This window comes from Lissotriton vulgaris, chromosome 6 (assembly GCF_964263255.1).
Source record: "Lissotriton vulgaris chromosome 6, aLisVul1.2, whole genome shotgun sequence".
NCBI classification, from domain to species: Eukaryota; Metazoa; Chordata; class Amphibia; order Caudata; family Salamandridae; genus Lissotriton; species Lissotriton vulgaris.
This window is the reverse complement of record NC_141694.1, coordinates 364555614-364574593: the sequence shown is the minus strand read 5'-3', so window position 1 is coordinate 364574593 and position 18980 is coordinate 364555614. Positions and strand designations below refer to the sequence as shown.

The 18980-nt window shown below is 47.3% G+C and overlaps 1 protein-coding gene across 1 annotated transcript in view; it reads left to right on the top strand.

Moving 5' to 3' along the window:
* TRAPPC12 (trafficking protein particle complex subunit 12) overlaps positions 1 to 18980 on the top strand; it is an 856088-nt gene that overhangs the window by 241709 nt on the left and 595399 nt on the right. Inside the window, exon 5 of the mRNA XM_086926387.1 lies at positions 15323 to 15461. Coding sequence (XP_086782513.1) covers positions 15323 to 15461 — 139 coding nt within the window. The remainder of the gene's footprint in view (positions 1 to 15322; positions 15462 to 18980) is intronic.

Below are 18980 nucleotides of genomic sequence, written 5' to 3'. Positions count from 1 at the left end.
AAAGTCAGGATAGTGGTGATGTCCGAGACCACGGGGTACTGGGGTATAACTACTTTGTTGATCTCTCGAAGGTCGATGATGAAGCGGTATGCTTTCTCATCTCCCTCTCCTTGTTTCTTGATGATGGGCAAGATAGGGCTGTTGCAAACGTTGCTAACCACTTCCTCTACCACTCCTGCGTCTATCAGTGACTGAATAATCATTACCAATGCCTTCTCGCCCTCGGGTGATATCCGATATTGTGGAAGTTTTGGGAGTATTGCGTCCGGTCGAACAGTGATGTGCACTGGGTCAATCATCATGCGTCCTACGTCCGAATCTGTCTTGGCCCACAGATACGGAGGCAGAGTGTCAAGTAGGGACGAGTCAGTGTCAGTGATAGAAAACATGCGTCGGGAAAGGCAATGTCTGAGCAGAATGGGGTTGTCGTACAGAAAAACTCGAACTCCATCTTGGGAACATCTAATAGTCGCTCGGAAATGCTTCAGCAAGTCAAGTCCCATAATGGCGTCAGGAGTATTGGCGGAAAGCAAAAACGTCGTGTCAGTTGTGTTGTTCTCTAAGTCAAAGGGGATCAGTGTGGACAAAGGGTTAGTGGAGGGCATTCCATCGAAACCTATCGATGTTACAAGTGAGCCAGACAAGGGTGCCCTTGGAATCAGTCGTTTAGATAACGCACTACGTGTCGCGCCAGTGTCTACCAGAAATGGAGACTTTGTACCCAGGACCTTAGCGGTGACATAAGGACCTTGCTGGTCAACATAGAGCTCGACTGGATCCCTCCCTTGCCCTTGGCAGTCCTATGCGAAGTCGCGGACATCGTCGCAGTCAGACTGCTGGTACTGGTTCTGTCGGGGACGGTCAAATGTATTCGGTCTGTTCGATCTATCGTTAGTCGTGTCATTTGCGGACCCCCGTTGCTGTCCTCTATTTCTCGGTCCATCCGCTACGTCCTTGGGGTCCCTATTTCTGTTCATCTCTAACGGAACCGGGCACTGGGATTTCCAATGGCCGAATCCTTTGCAGAAGGCACACTGGTCCTCGCTAATGTCTCTACGTCCAATGTGGGGTGTTGGGGTACGGTCTTTAGGAGGTGCTTTCCTAGGGACATTTGTCTGGTAGTTCCCTTTGTATTGCTCTCGTCCTACAGTCACCCCTTGCAACTGTGCAATCATTACCCTCTCTTTTAAGTCTTTCTTCTTTTTCTCTGTTGCTCTATCATGTTCATTTTTCTGGTGCTCGTAATATTGGGCCATCTGAAGGATAGCCGCGGGTTTGGAGGCCGTCCAACTACTCTCACTGGCCTGCCGTTTCTGAGAGACATCCGGCGACAAACCCTTTACATAATTCTGGACAAACAGATGGTGTCCGGTTGCAGTGGTCATGTCCTGGCCGCTGTAATCGGAGAACACCGTTTCAAACCGGGAGAAGTATTCCGGTACGTCTTCCTGGGGTTTCTGACGACAAGCCGTTACTATCGACCAGTCCACTTTCTTTTCTGGGATCAGGGTTTTCAATTTCTGTACAATTTTGTCTGGGAGGTCTAAAATGGATTTCAAAGGCTTCTGTCCAGGTTCTCGTTGCCTATCTATGCCATCGAGTTGTGACCAGGTATGTCCGAACAGCTCAAGGTGGTCGACTTTCCGGATTTGCTTCCACACATCAGCTGGCAAACATAACCCGAAAAACAAGTCGATGTCAGCCAGGGTCATAATCGTTGAACCTAGGGCTGTACCTAATTCAGTGTAGAAGGCAGTGGGGTTTTTACGTAAATCGGGCAGAGATTTCCGGAACGTCAGAATATCTTGCCGATCCCATGGCTGGTAGACCCAGTTGTACACTACCCTCCCTCTTGCATCTTGGTGGTTGACGTCATCGTGTGTTCCTAGACCTCGTGGAGGAACCCAGTAGGGGGCAGCCTCTCTTATAGGCATCATGGTGCTAGCTCGCTCAGTTCGTGGTTCGGTTGCTACGGGTGTCCTGGGTTTAGCTTCCGATTCCTGTTCAGTGAGGTGGCGGAAAACCTCAAGCGTACGCGTAAGGAGGTCCGTCACGTCACACTCGCCCTCATCCCCAATATCGACCTTTCTATACAGAGTCGTTAGGCTCTCAGGACCTTTTTCTCGATATCGGTCCTCATACGCATTCAGGGCATGATAACACAGTCGTACGGCAAAATGTCGTCTGTGGCTCCCTGCATATGAGTTGAACATATCCGTGATGTACTCTTCACTTTCCTTTCTTTCTACCAGTGTCCTCACTATCTTGTCAATCCCTGCTCGCTCATCCTTGCTTAATCTGTTCGTTCTTGCGGAATCAGCCTTTCGGGTCTCTGGGTCATCTAATACTGTCGCTTGTGCTGTATCTAGTACAAGGGGTTCGGCCGGCGCGGAGGCCATGGGGACCGAAGCTCTGGTACCACTTTCGTCTGTGCTTGGGGGTAGCGAGTGCTGTGCTAAGGGTTGGGAAGGGGCATATGGAGGGGGCATGTAGATGATCGGAGGAGCTAACAAGAGATCATCGTTGGCTCGCTGTTTTGAGGGTAATTCAGGGTAGAGCGTAGAGGGCGTTCTAACCGGACACTGGCTTTATGTTTCTACCTCTAGTTTCTGTTTGGCTTCTTCTCTTTCCTTAATCTCTTCTTCTAATTTCTTGGCAGCTAGGGGGGCTGCCTTTCAAAGCTCTTTTCCCAACCTACTTTCATTTCTCTTTTTACGCTGTTCGGTTTCTTTGCGCCACATGCCAAGACTATCAAGCATAGTGGGCGTTGTCTTGTGTTTCCCAAGGGCTGTTTCTAGCGCGCTTATTTTATCCTCGTCGAAGGATCCTATCAGTGGCCACTGACTTTCCCGATCCTTCTTCGTATATTTATGCCACAGCTTGCTATAAGCTATAGCGATCAATCCATGCTTCATAAACATGTCCTTATTAGGGGTGCCTTCCAGTGGAGCCGGATGGTTCATCTCTAATAAGCGGTCCGGGCTAAACAGGCTACCAATCAGTGGGGAGAAGATAGGCATGACGGATTACAACGGGGACAAAAGTCTGCACTACCTATCTTATCACTGCGTGCAAAGACTAGACAGAATATTTCTATTCTTCGTTGTTTGCGGGCGGTGAATACCTCAAAAGAACCAATATCGAACAGTCAATGTTCGGTCAATCAAACAATCAATGGGGAGAATAAGTAGGCACGACGGGTTACAACGGGGACAAAAGTCTGCGTTACCTACCCTTTCACTACCTGCAAAGAGAGAACCTGTTCTTCCCTGTTTGCAGACAGAGAATCTCCAGAAAACAATCCACGAACAACAGTTCGGGCCAAACAATCAATCAGTGGGGGAGGAAGATAGGCACGACGGATTACAACGGGGACAAAAGTCTGCGTTACCTATCCTTCACTGCTTGCAAAGAGAGAGCCTGTTGTTTCTCCGTTTGCAGACAGTGAATCTCCAAAAGAACCAACAAAAGAGTAATACTAGTATTATCCAAATCAAACAATCATTTCGCAATTTGTCGCGTTTACACGACCTTACCCGGACCGCATGGACAGTTTCTTGTCTTCCGAATCCAGCGCCCGATCGTCCTCTATTCTTCGTGATCTTCGCGGCACTCCTGATGGTTCCCAGTCAGGACCGTAGATCACTCGAGAGAGGTCTGATCGGAACCAGTGAAGTTCGGATGATCGGCTGTCAGACGAGGGTGTATCGGACAGGAGCTCTCCCGATCGTTGCAGTCGTTCACTCTGTCGTCAGGACCTCTCCCACTGGATCCACGAGTCCCTGATGGGCCCCACGTTTGGGACGCCAATTGCGGAAAAAGGTAGGGCCGTTGACCTTTTTCAGAGTTGCCCGGCGTTAACCGCCTCAATTACCACTCAAGTTACCAAACAAAGAGGCAGGCGCTGGAGACTGGAAGGCAGGAAACAGAAGTTTTATTCCGACGGAGCAGAACACATCAAATCAGACAACAGGGTATCTTCTCAAGGTGCTCTAACCGCATCTCTGAGGCCTGGCCTCTTATACACAGGTTTATGATCTTTATTACAGTTTATTGCATGTGGCACATTCTTGCAAATGCTTTGAAGTATGAAAGGACATCCTCGGAATCCCCGCTTCAGGCCCGTTCCCACACACATTTACAGTGGAAGTCCCCACCCCGGTCACAACAGGTGACGATTGTTGCACAGCTGGGCATTCCGCCGATTCACGGAATGTATGTGGTTGATCGGATCTCATGGGGTGGGGGCTTTGATCAACTCGGGGATCCTTTGATGGGAGAAGCTTCCTACTGTATGGGGAGCAATAAACAGCATCCGCAGGGCCAGGTGGCGGCCTGGGAAGTAAGACAATCGGCATAGAGGAAAAAGGGGGGGGGGGGTTTATCAAAGGACTCAGGATCATGAAAGGAATGGAGGGAGGTGTTGAGCTGGGAACAGGATGGGGTTCCGAGGCAGAGTTGTGCTGAAGAGGGGTTTATGGCCCAAGGCATGTGAGAGCGGGGGCTGTCAGCTCCTGGGGGATGCCTGCGAGGTCAGGAGAGAGAGAGAGAGAGACGCGCTGGCTGTCGGCGATGGGCAGAGAGGCCATGGCATTTAAAATGGCTGCCGCTTACGCGCACGAATGGGCTCGAAAAGGGGGCAAGATGGCGCCGATAATGTTGACACTGCAGTCTAGGTTTTAACAGTACTGCTGCACTTTGCACCTCAAAACTGGTCTCACCGATGACTACGTCCGCCACCGGCACCAAGCCACTGCTTGCACCGTGATCTATGGGCACCACACTCCGCACGGCCTTACTACACACCGCCGCCCTGTTATCCCCAACGACACCATCACTGATGGCCACTGCCTGCACCATGACCTGTGGACACCACTCGCGTAGAACACCGAGCACCGCCACACTTTGCACCCCAACCCTGGACTCCCCGAAGACAACACCACTGATCCTCTTCATGCACCGTGACCTGTGGGAACCGCACTCCTCACTGCCTCGCTTCACACTGCCACTCTGCTATCCCTGACGACGCTGTCACCAGTGCCGCTGCCTGTACTGTGACCTGTGGACACCTCTTGTGGAGAACACAGAGCAGATGCCAGCGCTTCTGACTTTGACTCATGGAGTTCAACCTGCAACGCATGTGACTTTGAGGGCACGACGACTCCTGCGCCAACTTTCGGAACTGACACCTGCTGACGCTGCTCCTTTGCAGCCCACCACTAGGTCTGACGCCCTGCATTTCCAAAGGTACTGTTTTAAGGGTTTCCCGGACACCAGAGCTGGCATGCGACCGGCTGGAACTGTTGGATTTGTTTGTTCATAACTCTGTGATAGCCCCAACTGAGCTATCAACTTCAAGGAACTGTATATAAAACCTTTTTTTGCAATATTTATATTTTTCCCACTGTATGTTGGATTTTTATAATTTTGACCCTGTTTTACTCATACATTTTGGGTATTTCTTCTGAAACTGGTTGGTGTCCTTTTGTAGTGTTGGCACTGTATTAATGTGTTCGAGGCATATGAGCTGCAGATCGTACACTATGCATTAGATCGCCACCTGGTGTTGGGCTCGGATGATTGCAGGTTGTTGTCTTCTTGGAGAAGTCTTTGTAGTAACGATATAGGTGACTCCTCCCTTGGACAATACTGCGCATGGGCATCGGCTCCATCCTTAGATTGTTTTTTCCGCCACTGGGTTCGGATGAAAGTTTCTCCGCTCCGGCTAGAAAAACCCTTTTCAGCAACTTTGAAGCGCAAAACTTCCTATAACTGATATCGACATCGGATACAACTTTCAACTCCATCGACTTGATTCCGGTTCATCAACGTGGGCCGCTGGGCCTATCGATGCCGTGCGGCCTACAACACATGGAAAGAACTCCGTTCAAGAAATGCTCGGTATGCCGAGCAAAATTTCCACATAGCGATCACCACGAGGTTTGCCACCTCTGTCTATCGCCAGATCACGACGAGTCGATCTGCACAGCTTGTGCATCCTTCCGATCGAAAAAGACCATCCGGGATCGGAGGGCCCGTCGACACGAAATGAGGAGATCAGCCCCAGCACCGGAGGATATCTTCGACGACGAGGTTCCGCTCGTTCCGGAAGAAGATTCGCCCGATCTCCAGATCATATCAGAGGCAGAGGACTCGGACGACTCGATTCCATCACGTCAACCCGTGAGTACTTCTGCCCCTACACCACATGCACTGCCCAAGCCAAAGGCGAAAGTCAGCACTCCGCCCAAGGGGCCTAGTCGAGACCAAGTACCTCCTTATAAAGCCTAGCCTTCGAGCTCGGCTCCGAAGAAAATAACTACGCCTTCCGGTGCTTCGGCACCGAGAAAACCACACGTGGCGATACCACCACCTCCATCAGCACCGAAGCCAAAAGACCCTTTGGCACCGAAAGCGAAAGACCCTTCGACACTGAAAGCGAAAGACCCTTCGGCACCGAAAGTAAAAGATCCTTCAGTGCCGAAGAGGTACAGGCACCGAAAGAAGCTCCGGCTCCGAAGCCGTCCCCTTCCAAACCTAAAGAGGGAAAGCCAGCGCCCGACGCCACAAAGCCGACTAGGCCAGCTTCCACTCCGAAGAATCCCGCTCCGGTGCCAACACTCACAAGGCCTGATTCAGGGGTTCCCAAGTGCTCGGACACGCCTACCAAGCCGAAAACAACACCTTCGGCACCGAAAACTTTGCCACAGGACGCTGTAACACCTCCCAAGGCAAAACGCCAAAAACAACAGCTGTCGGAACCGAAAAAGTCGACGGCGAAGAAGGTTGTAGAGGAAGATGAACTGTTTAGACCAGATCCTAAACAAAAGGAGATCTACATAAACCCAAAGACTGGACATGTAGGTGCTATACCTCATAAAAAGAGACCAGCAGAAACACCACCTTCACCTGTGGTTCCTGCCAAGAAGAAGGACTGTGCAACTTCTCCTATGCACCCTCCAACTCCTGTATCTCCTTCCTCTCCTGTCCCTCCTTACATATCACCTCAAATCTCTCCTGTCCCCTCTCCTGCATCATTACATTCACCGCAGACTGATGAGGAGAATGACTTAGGTGGTGGGGAGGATCCACATGTGGACCCAAATACATATCCTTTAGATGAGGATGTCTACACTTTTCCACCACATAATGTGCCTGATATCCCTGATCCACAGTTATACCCGTCAAAGCCTTCTCCACCAGAAGACAGCATTGGTTTTAACCACCTCTTACACAGAGCTGCTCTTTACCACAATGTTACAATGCATTCTGATGACATTATTGAAGACTTTCTATTAGACACATTTGAGCCATCACACAGATCTACTCAAATTCTTCCCATGATCAAGGGAGTCATTAAGCATGCTCCAGAAATATTCAAAGATCCTGTACGCACTAGGGTACTAAACCCAAGTATAAAAAAGAAATATAGGCCTGCACCCACTGATCCAACCTATATTAAAGGACACCCTCCATTAGACTCTTTAGTAGTGTCCAATGCAAGAAAACAAGTGAATTCACAGACTTCTGGTGAAACGCCCGCACCTGACAAGGAATCCAAAGTTATTGATGCGTCAGGTAAAAGAATAGCGGCACAAGCCACAAATATATGGCGCATTGCCAATACGCAAGCCCTTCTATCACGTTATGACAGGGCTCATTACGACCAATTAGAGACACTACTACAACACCTTCCAGATCAATATAAAGATCAGGCAACAAAGCTCATACAAGAAGTCTAATTAATCTCAAATGCCTCAATAAAATGTACCCTAGATGTCGCAGACACAGCTGCTAGAGCCGTAAATACTAGTGTCATACTCAGAAGACATGCGTGGTTACGCATTTCTGGGTTCAAACAAGAGGTGCAATCCACAATCTTGAACCAGCCTTTCGACCAAAACCAATTATTTGGCCCAGAAGTAGACACTACACTGGAGAAAATGAAGAAAGACACAGACACAGACAATGCAAAGTCAATGGGAGCTCTACAGTCCACACAGACTAGAGGTTCTTTTCGTCGCTCATTTTATAGAGGAGGCTCCAAACAAACTGGAGCAGATACAACAACATCTTTCAAGACGCAGACTCAAACATCCTCTAACAAAGGTTATTTTAGAGGAGGATACAGGGGCAATAATAACAAGGGAAGAGGATGCGGTAACAACAGCAATCGCTCCTCCTCCACAACTAAACAGTGACTTACCTCTGCTCCCCCAACAGCATTCCACTCCTGTGGGGGGCAGATTAACACAGTTCCTGCCTGTCTGGAACTCCATTACAACGGACAGGTGGGTGAGACAGATTATCCAACATGGCTACTGCCTAGAACTTAGAGCAACCCCCCCAAACATACCACCCAGGCAGCGTCCTATGTCTACAGATCACCTGACTCTGCTTCAACAAGAAGTTATAGCACTTCTACAAAAAGATGCTATTCAACTAGTCCCATTAGAAGAACAAGGAAAAGGGGTTTACTCGCTGTATTTCCTAATTCCCAAAAAGGACGGGACACTGCGACCAATTCTCGACCTCAGGCCCCTCAACCATTACATACAATCAGATCATTTTCATATGATCACTCTGCAACAAGTGCTCCCACTACTGCAACAAGGCGATTTCCTTTCAACACTGGATTTGAAGGACGCCTATTTTCACATCCCAATACATCCAGCTCACAGGAAGTACCTATGGTTTGTAATACAAGGACAACACTATCAGTTCAAAGTCCTTCCTTTTGGTGTCACAACAGCACCACGAGTGTTCACAAAGTGCTTAGCAGTAGTAGCAGCACATCTCAGAAGACAACAGATACACGTCTTCCCCTATCTGAACGATTGGCTCATAAAAGCCAAGTCATTCCACCAATGTGTACAACACACTCAGCAGACAATTCAACTCTTGCACAACTTAGGGTTTACAATCAACTACACAAAGTCACACCTGGAGCCTTCGCACGTGCATCAGTATCTAGGAGCTACCATAAACACGTTTACAGCTCTAGTGTATCCCAGTCCAGCCAGGATACAGAGCATTCAAGCCTTGGTCTCAACTTTCCAACACCAACAATCTCTCCAGGCAAGAGTGTTCATGAGGTTAATAGGCATGATGGCATCCTGCATCTTCATAGTACCACATGCAAGACTGCAAATGCGTCCATTACAGGAATGTCTGGCACAACAGTGGAATCAGGCTCAAGTTCAGCTCACAGACCTGGTGTTGGTAGACAGCCGTACGATCGCTCTCTGCAATGGTGGAACACCAAAAACTTGACAAGAGGATGGCTGTTCCTCGAGCCTGATACAACAGAGACATCCCTCACAGGATGGGGAGCCCATCTCTTACACCATACTACTCAAGGTCGATGGAACAACCAGCAAAACCTGTTCCATATCAACCATCTAGAGTTGCTAGCGATATTCTTAGCACTCAAAACTTTTCAACTTCGAACGAGCAGGGTGGACACCTGCTGCAACGAAGAGGTGAGATGGAGCCGGTTAGATTCGGAGTGACCTCCGCCGGGCAATGAGTAGGGTGGGCTCCTGCTGCAATGAAGAGGCAAAATGATGCTGGTGGAATGCAGAGCGATGATGGCACTGTAACGGTGCATAGCAGGCACTCACTACAGACAGCTTCATGGCAAACAAGGTGAGGTGGGGAGGAGCTACGACGGCAAACAAGATGGCTGCTTAGGCTCCCGGCTCCGCCGACCTCCGTATCCCGCTGCAAGATCCTGCACAATATCCTGATTTTACGCCCAGCCCCTGCGTACATGAACAGTTCCTCACTCCGAGGGTGAAATCCGGGAATTTTTATCGGCCGGTTTCACGGAGTTACACCGAGTTGAAGATTGCGGCCTACTCCAGCGGTGAAGCCGGGGCCTCGAGTATCTGCATGGCCAGGTGGTAGTGCAACAACAATGGCTGAGAGACCCAGGCAGCGTCCGGTCAATCGTAGTGGAGGCTTCTTTTGCGCCAGGAATTGGCAGTGATTGTTCTCTTTGCTCAGCACTGATGGAGAGGTGACCTTGCTTGCTCCCGACGGCAGGTGGGGGTTCCCGTCCCGCAGACCCGGTGCCGGCTCCCTCCGGGGCTCGGCGGATCGGGGCCCCGGCCTGCGGCGTTAAGCCGGGTGATCGCGGCTGTGGAGAACGACTGATCACCGTCCACGCTTGCCCTCTCGTGATCCCTGTCTGTCCCCCCTGGAGACACCAATTCACTCGGGAGGTGATTGTGATCGGTCTCGGGCGTGAGACCATGGACCGAAATGTGTCCGAGCCATCGCTGAGGACATTGCTGGCGGAACTCTGGGCGCTTCAATCACAAATGACTGTCTCCATGAATAAAATGGATGTAAGCCTATCTGGGATGCTGCTTATTGTACCGGACCCTGCCCCACTAATGGAACTACCATCCGTAGCCATTCAAGCAGCGGCCATTTTGACTCACTGCAAGAAACCCATGGGAATGCAAGTATTGGAATCATCGGATGAAGCCCTGGAAGATGGTGTCCTGGAGGTCGTGAGAGTGCCACTGCACCTTCCACCGTTATTGACTCTTGAGGTATTGACTGGCTTCCTACCCCCGGAGACTTGTGTTGTAGACTCTTTTTCATCTGGTGATCGTCTCCCCCCTCTTTTTGGAAACGTTGCGACCCCGGGGCAAGAAACATCGAGACTGTCTTGTTGGGAGAGGGAGGCTTCCTGCACCTGAAGCTCCTGTGGACTTACTTGCTGCAAGTGGTAACGGATTGACTCTCGATGACTTCCCTCTCCTCTATGACTTGCTTGTATGCCCTTGGGTCTCGTTGGGGAGGGCTTGGGTGCTGGTCCGGAAGGGTCAGGGGTGAGATTACTCAACTCGGGCGGTTTGAAATGGTATTATGACTGTTCGATTTGTGCTGATTTGATTTAAGAGGCTGGGCGGTGTGTTACGGTGCCCCCTAATTTCTCTCATAAGGCTCGCTCCACATCCGTCTCTTTGCGATAGGGGGTGCCTGTTTCTGGCGGGGGGGATTAAGGGGCTGGGGGCATGTACTACTAGGCCCTCCCCCGTTTTTCCTCTTTCTTTCCCTTCTTTTAGGGGTTTTCGTTTTTTAGGGCGACAGGCACGCTGCTAGTGGGGTTAGGCTATAGCCATCGGCAGGGGTGCAGGGTGGGGGGTTGGACGGGGGGGGTTCTTTATTTTGCCTTTCTTATTTTCTATGGCCTTTTTCTCCCTTCCCTTTCTTTCCTTTCGGGTCAGTATCGTCTGTGTGCTATTCTGACTACACTGTGTTCTGGAATTTTGTGCTCACGCTTCCTAGGTTAATCGAAAGTCCGGGTGGGCAGGATCTGGGAACCGGCGCTTACGAAACTGTACCCGGTATTGTTGTTCACTTCGATTCATAAGCATTGGCGCCAGGGTTCCTCATATTGTTGTTTCTGGTATATATCCTGTTTCTTGGCCTGTCCCCCGTCTCCTTTAGCTCGATTGTATGGCACCTGATCCGTCTATTTCTATAATATAAAATGGAACCTTTATTATATCCTGTACCCTATTCATACGTTCCAAGACAAACTTCATCCTGAATTGCTGCCGGACCTCAGGGCTGTCGGCTGATGCTGTGTTAAACCGTGCTATGATTGGTTACATTTATAACTAGCGGCCGGCCCCTGCGGTTGTAGGCCCATACTTGTACTTTCAGAGTGTTGCAATAAAGGTTTAAAAAAAAACAAAAAAACTTTTCAACTTCAAGTACAGAACAAAGCTGTCTTAATCCGGACGGACAATATGACAGCGATGTACTATATACAAAAACAGGGGGGGGCACACTCTCTGCAACTGTCCCAGCTCGCTTAGAACATTTGAAGATGGGCCATTCCTCAAAACATATATCTGTTAGCGGAACACCTTCCAGAGGTTCACAATCAGATAGCGGATCTGTTAAGTCGGCAGTCAAAACAGATTCACGAATGGGAGCTACATCCACAAGTTCTTCAGCCATTCTTCCAGCAGTGGGGGCACCCACACATAGACCTGTTTGCCACCCATGAAAATGAAAAATGCCCAACCTTCGCCGCCTGGTTCCCACACCCACGGTCCAAGGGCAATGCAATATGGATGAACTGGTCAGGAAGATTTGCGTACGCTTTTCCGCCTCTCCCCCTCCTTCCACTAGTGGCGCGCAAGCTCAAACAACAGTCTCCCAAGCTCATACTAGTAGCTCCCACGTGGGCACGCCAGCCGTGGTTCACCACACTACTAGACCTCTCCCTGGTTCCCCTTCAAAAGTTACAGCTCACACCCTCGCTGTTAACACAGACCCATGGAGAAATCAGAAACCAACTGAATTTGGAGATCTGGCTTCTGAAGTCTTAGAGTTTGGTTATCTCAACCTACCACCAGACTGCATGAACATCATTAAAGAGGCCAGAAGACCTACTACCAGCGCGTGTTATGCCGCTAAATGGAAAAGATTTGCAATTTATTGCAAACATAATCACATTGATCCACTGGATGCCTCCATCCAAAATATCATTTGTTACCTTTTACATCTACAAAGGTCTAATTTGGCATACTCTTCCATACGCCAACATCTTGCATCAATTGCAGCCTATTTACAAAACAGGCAACACCTGTCTCTTTTTAGAGTACCTGCAATCAAAGCATTCATGGAAGGATTAAAGAGAATAATCCCTCCCAGACTGCCACCTTCTCCTGTATGGAACCTAAATCTTGTCCTTACAAGACTTATGGGACCCCCTTTTGAGCCTCTGCATAAATGTGAACTGCAATTTCTCACATGGAAAACTGCTTTCCTTGTTGCCATCACCTCTCTCAGAAGAGTAAGTGAAATACAAGCGTTCACTATACAAGAACCATTTTTTCAAATACATCCCAATAAAGTGGTTCTCAGATCTAATCCAAAATTTCTACCAAAGGTTATCTCACCTTTTCACCTAAACCAATCTGTAGAGTTACCTGTGTTTTTCCAAAACCCAGACTCTGTAGCAGAGAGGGTCTTACACATCTTAGATGTTAAAAGAGCTCTACTTTACTACATAGATATAACTAAATCCTTTCGAATGACAAAACAATTGTTTGTATCTTTCTCTTCTCCACACAAAGGCAACCCTATCTCTAAAGGTGGGGTTGCCAGCTGGATTGTAAAGTGTATACAAATATGCTATCAAAAAGCTAAACGCACACTAACAGTTCCTCCTAGAGCACACTCCACTCGCAAACTAGGAGCCTCTATGGCTTTCTTAGGAAATATACCTTTGGAGGACATATGTAAGGCAGCAACATGGTCTACACCACACACCTTCACTAAACACTATTGTGTTGACGTGCAAGCCAAGCAGCAAGCTGCAGTAGGCCAAGCTGTCCTTAGAACACTATTTCAGACTACTGCAATGGATATAAGTGACCACCGCTAGGTGAGACACTGCTGCACAATCGATGCACAGTGTACGATCTGCAGCTCATATGCCTCAAACGGAAAATGCTACTTACCAGTATGCATCTGTTCTTGGCATGTAGAGCTGCAGAGTCGTACACGCCCTCCCTCCTCCCCGGACTTATATCCATTCCAGTTCTCATCTTGCATAGATGCACACGCATCTTACTGTATCTCTACTAACTCCATCATTTCCCATCCTGGCGAAAAACAATCTAAGGATGGAGCTGATGCCCATGCGCAGTATTGTCTAAGGCAGGAGTCACCTATATTGTGACTACAAAGACTTCTCCAAGAAGACAACAACCTGCAATCATCCGAGCCCAACACCAGGTGGCGATCTAATGCATAGTGTACGACTCTGCAGCTCTACATGCCAAGAACAGATGCATACTGGTAAGTAGCATATTCCTTATTATGTGCAAATGCTTAACACATTGCCTCTAAGATAATCCTGACTGCTCGTCTCAAACTACCAAGGGGATGAGCAAGGGTTATTTTAGACGTGAAATCCCCTTATACTGACTAGAGTGCTGAATTCTGCGTGGCTTGGGTACATACCCTAGCCAAGCAGAAACCCCATTTCTAACAAATACCTCTGAATGTTAACATTTGTATGGTAGCCTAATTGAAAAATTCAGTTTATGTGGGTTCTTTATGTTGATGCAGATGCTTCATCTTTCATCTCATGCCGTTTTGGTGGCTTTAAAAGGAGAGTTAGGGGGTTTCCTTGCTGCTAGCAGTAGTTCTTACTTATTCCAGAAAACGTGATCTCTGGTTAGATTATGAAAATGAGAGTGCGATCATTTCTCAGCATGACCACTATACTTATTTAAGTACCAGCACTTCTGAGCAGCAGACAGGTACTTTTAGATAGTGAGTATAGTGAGTACCTGTGCTGCTATGTTTCCATTTACTAGTAGTGAAGCGGCCATTAAGTAGACGGAGAAAAAAGGAGATACAAGGCAGTTTTACTGCATGGTTGAAGGCAGATCTAAGGCTAAACTTCTTGTAAAGTTTCTCTTTGTAAAGTCTTTCCAACCTAGAAGACATTGTAAAGAATGAAAATCACGACATTTTACCAAATGTCCCCACCTGATTTGAAAGACTGCTTCAGCTTGATCAAAGATCTCTCTCCATAGCCAGTCATAAACCGATTCAATAAAGGTTCTTACATGCGAGAGTATTCCACACCAGTAGGAACTCCATGCTATTGATCCCACCAAATTAGATGTAGTCATTGCACCTTATTGGGAGACACTGGTCTGCATGTAGTATCAGAATGGTAAGATATCCAAAGTCTACGATTGTTGGCACTATGAGTGCTTTCATTGGATCTTCCTAGCAATATCAGTTTTCCTCCTTGGTCTACGTATCTCTGTTACGATATCCAGGTGCCTGTCTAGACTTGTGCTGTTTGAATTGTTTGCGGTGTAGAATTTTATTGTCATCTTCTGGCTGCTTCCAGCTGTACCAATCTAGCCACTCTGGTTCATCATGTTCTGAGGAATCTGGTGGATGCATTTCACTTTTATCAAAACCGCACATAGAATTAATTTGTAGATGCTATACAAGATGCTGAGTGACTCCAGAATATATTATCTATCCTATTAGGTTGATAATCAACTGCTCCAAGATATTGCTGTTGTGTCCATAAGAATATATGTTTCCTTAAAATGGACTAACCTATAACTTTCTCTGTCAACTCTTAAGATTTATGGGGATTGCCCTGTCTTTTTACTCTTACTTATGTGACTTTACTGCACCATTGCTAACACCTGCACTGCCAGTGAATTATGTTATGTTAATTTTTTTCTGGGAAATACAAAAAAATGTAAATAAAGTTTTCGAGGCCACTAACGCGATCCTGGTGGTTTTTCAGCTCTGGTTTGTTAGACTTGCCCTCTTGGTGAAACTGGGCCTCTTCCAAAATGCTGAAATGGAATTTGAGCCGTTTGGAAACCTCGACCAGCCTGATCTTTACTACGAATATTACCCACATGTTTACCCTGGGCGCAAAGGTAGGTCTTCTTACTTCTTTTGTTCATTTGATTTGAATATTTTTTTAAGTAAGGTGATTTCTTCTGTTATTAAGAATTGTTTCCAGTGGTTAGAGACTGTAAAGATGATGTTCGTCAAATGTTTGCTATTGCCATACTTGAAATATTCCTTTCACTGTAACGTTTTTTTCCAGGAAAGATAAGTGTTTTATACACTCTTTCTTTTGATCACCTGACATTAAGCTCTTCACAGGTCCCTGAAACCCTATAGCAAGAACTGTAATTTAAAAAAAAAATTCTCCAATTTGAAAGCAGAGTAGCGTCCCAACCCAAAACCCTGATTTTCTAAACTTTATCTACTGGATCAAGGTAAAGTGCAAATTCTGTTGTACCCTTATGAAAAAAAGATTGTTTTGGAAGCCATTGGCGTGTAACTGGGGTTCAGGATCCATATAAGTACTGACTTAAAGGCAGTAAAAAAAAGTTTTCATTTTTCACTGCTGTGACATCGGAGGAGGACATTTCAAGGCCCCAACGACCACATTCTAACAGGTGATGATCCGCTGCCTCCACAAAGCTCCAGAGACCCAAGGGAGCAGGGTAATGTGTCTGGAAGAACCGTACTGACAGGCTGCCGAGTAGCTCCCACAGACTCGCCCTCAATGTAAAGCGGAGACAATATCTTCAGGTTGGGAGGTGGAGGAAACCTGCAGAGGGTGGTGAAGGAGAATGGCTAGATGCCAGATACTTACTATTGTTATTATTGGTGAGGGGATGTATCTAATGAGTATAGAAGGCTTGGGCAGCAGGATGGCAGGTATGTTTTTGATATTGGACAGAACAGAGGAAGAGGAGGGGGGGGTGGGGAGAGTGCCAGGACTCCAGACAGTTTGCTTTTAATACTAGGAGTAGAAGCAGAGGTCATCGGCAAAGGGGAAAGTGGACGGTGGCAGAACATATGGTTTTTTTTAGTTTTTTTTTTTAGGTTGAGTGAGGTAAAGGAGGTTTCTCCATAGAGAAGCAGATCTTTTCTTGGAGGGACCTAAGGTATTTTATTTATTTATTTGGGAGCGAGAAAGGAGGGTTCTCCTGAGGTTGCTAGGGAAGGACAACATTACGCTTTTATTTTAGATTGGACGAAGGAGGGGTGGTTGGAATGCTGGTAGGGCGCCAAGTAGTTTAAAGGGGACTAAGACAGGTGAGGCCATATTTTGTGCAGCTGCACATGACTATTCTACCCCTGCACTGCTCATCTGAGTAAGAGAACGAGATTTAGAAGGGCAATACACAAAATAAAATGTTAGCTGAGTTTTTGTCAATAAAATAAAGTTATCCACCTCGGGATTCCAAGTTACATCAAATACAACTTAATCTTCACTCTCATTGTCTATTTGAGTGACTTGTAACTTCTCAATGTAAAACAATCACTTTATTGACAGGTTCATTTACTATATTCTGTATGCTGCCCATACGTGAGTTTTTATCATCTGCTGCATATTTGTCAATATGCACAGAAGGTATGATATTAAATCAAAGTCTTAGGAAATGCAGAAATAAAGCTGAATAAAAACACATTCCATATCCATTAAATACTTTTGCTCAAGGCTACATCTCGAGCATTACATCCCTACTCATAAACTTGTACTATTTTTACTCCATGCGATATTAAACAATATGCATATAACATATGCACTCGCTATCTAGTCTAGAATGAAGTTCAGGTGTGTACTTAAGGTATTGTTTTATTTGAAGACGTGTGTTTCTCCTATAGAGCTGTCCCTCTTTACTTATGAATCCCCTTTTTCAACATATTAAATGTATTGTGCTCTCACCATGTTAGATATTATACGTCTCATCATTAAAACAGACTAATTTAATCACATAATTAAAAGAATATAAACTTAATTCAGAGGCTCTGGTGTATTCTAACGTCTTACAAATGAACAGTCATCGGAGTGGGCGGGGCTTGGAGCAAACTCAGCCCAGTTAAAGAAACATGGGCCCGTTCTGTCTTCCTCTGAGTATGGTTGCGGCTCAAGAACCTTCCAGGCTACCAGCTGCTGGAGAGAGAGAGGGGAGAGGGAGTCGTTCACACACTCCCTGGCAACGGGTATGTTTGTATTGTCCTCTGTCCGGCCCTCCTCTTCACACTGTGGTAAATCTCCTGACCTACAGTTGCTGAGGGCTGCAGAGGGCCCACTGGGATACTGGGATGCAACCATAGGCACCAATGTTAATATGGGCAAGGACAAAGGCTCACATTTGTAGGCTCAGGCTAAGATTGACAAATACTCTACCTCTGGCTTGGAGCCCGCATGGTCCCCCATCGATGGCCCCCAGAGACAATTGGACAGAGGTGATTCCAATTCTAAAGGTGATCCAAACTTAATGTGAAGCAGTCGAGGGTAAAATCAGAGAGGAAGAGGTGGGCTTCATCCTCTTCCGCCACAATCTCCGTAATGTGGCTAGGAGTGTCACATAAGTGAAGGAGAGGGTCGCTGCTTTGGAAAATACAGTGGTGGATCTGAAAACGACAGTGACTAGCTTACTATCCACCACCTGCACGCTGGAAACCTGAGCAGAAGACACTGAAAATCGATCCAGACGGAACAACCTGTGCTTTGTAGGATTCCCCGAGGGAACCGAGACCCACACACAAAGGTTTTCAGAGACCTGCGTCAAGTCCTGGATCCTGGACGGCACCCTTTCTTAGTGGTTCGTGGTGGAGTGTGCGCACTAGTCACTTGCCCAGTGCCCCCCTTCAGGAGTGCCACCAAATTTCGAATTATCGAGACAGTATATTACGGGCAACATGCAACCACAGACCCCTACATTTTCCCTGTTTTAAATCTTTTTTTTTATTCATTAAAACAGGCTAAGAAAATCTCAAATAATGCATTACATGTATACATAATTAACCATTGCAATACAATGTTGTTCCAATCAGCGTTCAAGGCCAGCGCCCCATTTAGAACACATCCCAGCTTCGTCAGGACATCACCTCCTTTATCATAACTGGGACTGACAGTCTGTACATGAAATTGCCTCTATGTTGAAGGTACATCCACAACCCCTGGCTCATCCCCTGGTATGGCCCCTTCTAGGTTTCTTTACGTCGCCCAGCGGGACCACATTTTATCAATTTTTTTCTTACACCTCCTGCTTATATATCACTGTTTCCGCTTGGTAGCACCAATCAAGGTCTGTCTCCCATTCGGCTACGGTCGGGGGTCCGCAGGACCCCCATTTGCATGCTATGTTTCGTTTTGCCACCCAAGCTGCAAGGGCAAGCCAAATACCTGTGTGCCTAGGCCAGTCTTCCCCACCCTTAATCCTCAGTAGGAGACCCTTGGCCTCCACCTGTACCTCTACTCCTATTACCCTGGACATTATTGCCGCCACTCCTTGCCTATAATGCACAATCACTGGGCGGTCCCAAAGTATATGGAAGAATGACCACTCCGCCGACACCCCCTTATGCAGTACGCTGAGTTTGCCTTGCCCCATTTGATTAAAAGTGTACAGGGATAATAAGAGCAA